This window comes from Mandrillus leucophaeus, unplaced genomic scaffold, assembly GCF_000951045.1.
Source record: "Mandrillus leucophaeus isolate KB7577 unplaced genomic scaffold, Mleu.le_1.0 Scaffold98, whole genome shotgun sequence".
In the NCBI taxonomy this organism is placed as follows: domain Eukaryota; kingdom Metazoa; phylum Chordata; class Mammalia; order Primates; family Cercopithecidae; genus Mandrillus; species Mandrillus leucophaeus.
Window position 1 is genome coordinate 2,784,666 of NW_012110696.1, and position 5,520 is coordinate 2,790,185.

Sequence of the window (5,520 nt, forward strand, 5' to 3'; positions counted from 1 at the left end):
TCTGTCACCCAGGCTGGAGTGCAGTGGTGCAGTCATGGCTCAACACAGCTTTGACCTCCTGGGCTCAAGTGATCCTCCCACCTCAGCCTCCTAAGTAGCTGGGACCACAGGCGTGCGCCACCATACACAGCTATTTTTTTTTTTTTAAGTTTTTGTAGAGGAGAGATCTTGCCATATTGCCCAGGCTGGTCTCGAACTCCTGGGCTCAAGCAGGCTACGCGCCTTGGCCTCCCACAGTGCTGGAGTACAGGTGTGGACCACTGCCCCGGCCGTGGACTCCACTTTCTACATAGTCTGCTATGCGGAGCCCGATTCATGCCAAGGGCGTGGAGTTGATGTAGGGCTAGTTCACACGCCTGCCTGCGGTGCCTACTTCATCTGGTACAGGTTGTTGGTGCCACGGTGGTCGATGTCGTGGCACAGGCCGGCTGTCACCATGGCGAAGGCCTCCAGGTCTGTGTAGTAGCTCTTCAGTTTGCCGGTCTGTAGAGACAGGGTCGCCTTGCTCACCGGTCCTGGCTCCAGCAGGGTGGGGAGTGGTGAGGGGCTGGGATGGCAGAGGAGTCGGCCCGGGTGCCCTCCAACCACTGCAGGACTTGGGGGCAGGGTGTGCGGTGTCAGAGGGCATTGCCCTCCTCCATCCCTCTGCCCTGGGAGGACCCCCATCTCATCCCTCTGGGTGCATGAGCACTGCCCTTGGTACCAGGAGGGCCTGCACAACCCTGGTCATTCTGGCAGCCACGCACCATAAGCAGCGTGAACATCGTCTGGGCCACGTTGAAGCCGTGACGCCAGTTGTGGTAGGTGATTCTCCGGTACCCTTTGCTGATGGAGAACAGGAACCGCACCAGGACCTAGGGGAGCCGAGAGGACACAGGGCTCTGGCGGCCAGTGTGTAAGTCGCCAGAGTGGCACATGTGGTTGACTTCATAGTGGAAGCTCTGCTCCGTGCCGTCAACCCCACACCCTGTCTCCTGGACTCCCCGACCTTCCCCAACCCTGCGTTTCCCCCTGGCCTCCGCTGGCCTTCCTGGGTAGGGGCTGCCACATTGGCACCTATGGGGTGGAGCCAGGCAGGGCAGGAGCTGAGAACAGCCCCAGCCTTCAGGGGCTGCCCGGCCTCCATCCGACTGCCTGGCCTCAAGCTGGGAGGAGGACCCCTGGGGACACAGCATATTTTAAGATGTCAGTTTTAGGCATGGACATTTGAATGAGCAGAATGTGTGGGCTGCAGGCTGGGTTGGTAGAGCCGACGTCTGCAGGGCAAGAGAATGCTGGTCACTGGGAGCTCTTCCTGCAGCCATTGTGATTTTTAGGGTCAGAAAATTATTTGGAAATATTTTTCATTCTGCAAATATTTCTATACATCTTTTCTTGAGTGTTTTCCCTTAGTATTTAGTAAAATTTATTTTGAAAATGCCGGCCTGCAGCACCTGTTCTCAGAGGGGCATGAGAAAAGAGGATTCCCTTCCTTGGGCTGTGGGAAGCCCCCTGAGATGCAACGTTGGAAGCAGGGCAGAGCAGGAGAACCCAGGGAGGGCACAGAGCTGTGGACGAGGGCTGGGAAAGCCATGGGGTCTCCGAGGAGCGCTGCTGCGGCCAAACCTGGATGGCCGCTTTGTGCTCTCTGTTTAGGAGACGGGATGCCTCCATTTCCTCAGCACCCCACACCAGATCCCCTGTGATTGCCGGATGATGTGCCTAATGATCAAATCCCTTGGAACTCCTAATAATAAAACTTCAAATCTATCCATTCACCATCCATCTGCTGTCCACCCATCCATTCACCCATTCATCGACCCATCTTTAATTCATGAATTGACCCACCTACTCATCTATCACTCATCCACCCACTTCTCCTTCCATCCATCCATCCATTCACTTATCCAACCATCCAACTACCACTGGCCCACCTGCCCATCCACCCATTTATCTGACCATCCAACCGCCACTGGCCCACCCGCCCATCCATCCATTTATCCGACCATCCAACCGCCACTGGCCCACCCGCCCATCCATCCATTTATTCTTTGTTTCTTTCTGCTTACCTGTTTGCCTGCCTTCTTTCCTTCCTTCCTTCTTTCCTTCCTTCCTTCCTTCCTAACCTCCCTCCTTCCTTCCTGCTTTCCACCCACCCAGCCACCCAGCAATCCAGCCATCCAATTATTTGTTTTATGCTTACTTCCCGTATGCGTTTTACCTGTTCTGTGATGAACATGTCTGCCTTCTAAACTTCCTGTGGGATCTGGAACCCCCAATTCCGTCCCCATTACCTCCTGGGGAAACTGAGGCCGTGACCACATCCCCATCCCCACATCCTGGGCGCCCTCAGGGACCTGACTATGCGCCCTGCGGTGTCTCCCACCTCCTGGGGGATCTGGAACTTTCGGACCACGCCCAGCTCGTAGTACATCTGGATGCCACATTTGACCAGGTCCAGTTCAGTGCACTCCAGGTCAGAGAAGTGGAATTCGTAGATGTCAAATGTGGTGGGCCCCGGCAGCTCCTCCTTCTGTGGGAGGGATTGTGGGCTGAGGGAAGCTGGCTTGCCACAGCCCCCACTTCCTTCTCATCCTTTCTTCTCTCGGGATCCCCTGTCAAGCCTCAGACACCCCAGGCATCTATGAGGAGACGTGTCATTCCGGCGCTCCAGCCTGTATCCCAGGCTGCTCACATGCCCCCGTGACTCAGCCTCACTCTCCCCTCTTCTACCCTGTGGCCCAACAGTGAAGAACTTGCCCAGTTGGGTGGACAGGGTGATGTTGTTGAAATAAGAAAACACAAAGGTGTGCACATGAAAAGAAACACACACACACACGGATACAGACACACACGTGACACAGGCACACCTGGACACACGGCCACTCCCGTGAATACAAAGGCACCAGTGTGGACACACAGGCGCACACATGAGCACCCAGGCACACCCACAGACACGCAGGCACACACGTGCAGACTCACACATGTAGGCTCACACACAGCCATGAGGTAACACACACAACAGTGGACTCACTAGCACATTCCCATGCTCGGCCCAAGGCCTCCTCACAAGGCACACGGCCCCGGGAGATTCTGGGTGAATTGCACAGGCAGACACAGGAAGATGAGGACACCATGTAATCCCCACACTGATCCAGCAATGGTCTCTGGGAGACACACACAAGCATGTGTCTCTATATACCCACATGCACACACATGCGCACACAATACACACCCACCTGTGCACACATGAGCACACACACATAAACACCCATGTGCGCACACACACGTGCACACACCTCCACATATGTACACGTGCATACTCATATGCATGCACACACATGCACACCCACATGTGCACACGCATGCACACAGACATCCACATGTGCACACACACGTGCACATGTGTACACATCTGTGCACACACACACAGACACCCCCGTGTGTGCACGCATGCAGATGCACACACACTGGGTGTTGCAGGCACTTAGGCACTCGACAGCAGAAATGACGTAGACGGACATTTAGTCCAAGTCAGGCCCACTAAACATCTGGTGAAGACTAAACATCTGGCAAAGCACAGAGGAGACAGGAAGACAGGAAGACACACTCAGGAGTGCAGACAGCAAACCCACATTCTGGTCATGCAAACACAGTCAGAGACACACTGGCTGAGACTGAAAGCTTAGGTAGACACACGTACACTGAGGTGCTTAGATACACAAGTACACACACACACAGAGCACCAACATCCCCGATGTCACTGTGTGTGCAAAGCACCCTCGGGTCCCGGAGAATGGAGAATGCTTCCTCCCAGCCTCACACGTGGCCGGCCTCCACGGGAGGGACGGGAGTGAGGTTCTCACCAGGATTTCGCCCAGCTCGTCCTCATCGCAGTCAGCAGGCTCCTTCCCCAGGCGGGCTCTGGTTGGCTAGCACAGAGACACAGATGTGTCACAAGAAGGAGCCTCGCGTGTGGGACAAGGTGACAGCAGTGCGTCCACCCCGTGTGAGCTGGAGGAAGGTGCTGCCAAGAGCTCATGCTTTCTCCTTGGGAAGGCCGTGGCAGCCTCTGATCTGGAGACAAACGACCGTGTGCACGGCCTGCTCACTTTCCCACCTGTCCTGTCTCTTGGGCACTGCTTTACAGTCCTCAGGTATAATGATGGGACTCTCTCATGATGACCAGGAGGGCTCTGGCCACACAAGGCCACACTGGCTGGGGAGATTGAGCACAGGGAAGGGGTACCGGAGCTATGCAGACAGAGAGATCTCAGGGGGCATGCCAGGGCTGTACTCGGCTCTGGCCCCAGGGCCGTGCCCCCGCCACACAGAGAGAGCTGTGACCCCTGGGTAGCCTGGCCCCACTGCACACCTGTGACCCCTGGGCGACCTGCCCCCACTGTGACCCCTGAGTGACCTGGCCCCCCACTGCACAGAGGGAGCCATGACCCCTGGGCGACCTGCCTCTGCCGCACATCTGTGACCCCTGGCGATCTGTTCCCACCGCACAGCTATGACCCCTGGGTGACGTGCCCCTGCCGCACAGCCATGACCCCGGGTGACCCCTGGACGACCTGCCCCCGCCGCACCAGGATGAGCTGGATCTCGTCCCTGTCACACTTCACGTGGTAAAGGACCATGTCCTGTGCGATGTCCTTGCGGTTCTCCAGCTTGTTCATCTTGTCGTGGGTGTCGGTGTTCATCACTGACCAGCCCAGGAACTGTGTCAGGGACTGGAGGGGGTGGCAGTGTCACCGGCGCTCAGTGCTGCTGGCGCGCCCCCTCCCGTGTGCCCGTGTGCCCGGGCCCGTGGCTTGGCAGGCAGGTCCTGGGGCTGCCACCGTGGTGTTGCAGTGCTTCGGTGCGGGGTCTCCCGGGTGCTCTACAGAGTCCCCTGCCCCGGGGGGGGCCCTTTGTCATCCTCTCCCTGGCCGCACGCTGCACCACACGTACATAACACGCACATGAGCACGCACGCACGGCTGAATGCGTGGCAGGGAGGCCCCCACACTGCACAGGCCCCACCCCTCGCAGGGCATCCCCGGCGGAACCACGTCTGCCCAGGTGCTTACCTCCATGAGAACCTCGTCCTGTTCATCAAAGGGCTTCCCGTCTTTCCTGTTGTAAAACGTGGCGACCCCCACGATCTCCTCCTTCTTGTTGACAATGGGCATGGACAGCACATTCTTGATGAGCCACCCGGAGTCATCCAGGGCCCCTTCCTGCGGGAGCGGTGTCCAGAGCTGAGCTCTACCCTGAGGCTGGCCCTGACCCAGTGTGGCCGGGGAGAGTGACCTCACGTCTTCTCCCCTAGAGCCGTGACAACTGGACTCATTCCTGTCTCTGCTCTCTGCATTCCCTCTCTCCCGCTCTCCCTCTTTGCATTTGGAGTTTATGTCCATGGTTTTTGTGTCATGATATTTTCCCACTGGAGGAGGTAGAGGCCGTTTTCCCACCAGGGGTGGTTTCACAGATGTGTGTGTGGGGGCTGCGGTCACGGCCTCACGGGCGTGTGTGGGGGCTGCGGTCACGGCCTCA

The 5,520-nt window shown here is 57.6% G+C and overlaps 1 protein-coding gene across 3 annotated transcripts in view; it reads right to left on the bottom strand.

Annotated features, from left to right (window-relative positions):
- Window positions 1-5,520, bottom strand: part of PDE6B (phosphodiesterase 6B, cGMP-specific, rod, beta) — a 59,455-nt gene that overhangs the window by 8,151 nt on the left and 45,784 nt on the right. For all 3 annotated transcript variants that reach the window (XM_011970911.1, XM_011970910.1, XM_011970912.1), the window contains 6 exons: window positions 5,055-5,204; window positions 4,572-4,715; window positions 3,846-3,911; window positions 2,366-2,512; window positions 747-854; window positions 374-483 (listed from right to left, as the gene is read on the bottom strand). In XM_011970911.1, coding sequence (XP_011826301.1) covers window positions 374-483; window positions 747-854; window positions 2,366-2,512; window positions 3,846-3,911; window positions 4,572-4,715; window positions 5,055-5,204 — 725 coding nt within the window. The remainder of the gene's footprint in view (window positions 1-373; window positions 484-746; window positions 855-2,365; window positions 2,513-3,845; window positions 3,912-4,571; window positions 4,716-5,054; window positions 5,205-5,520) is intronic.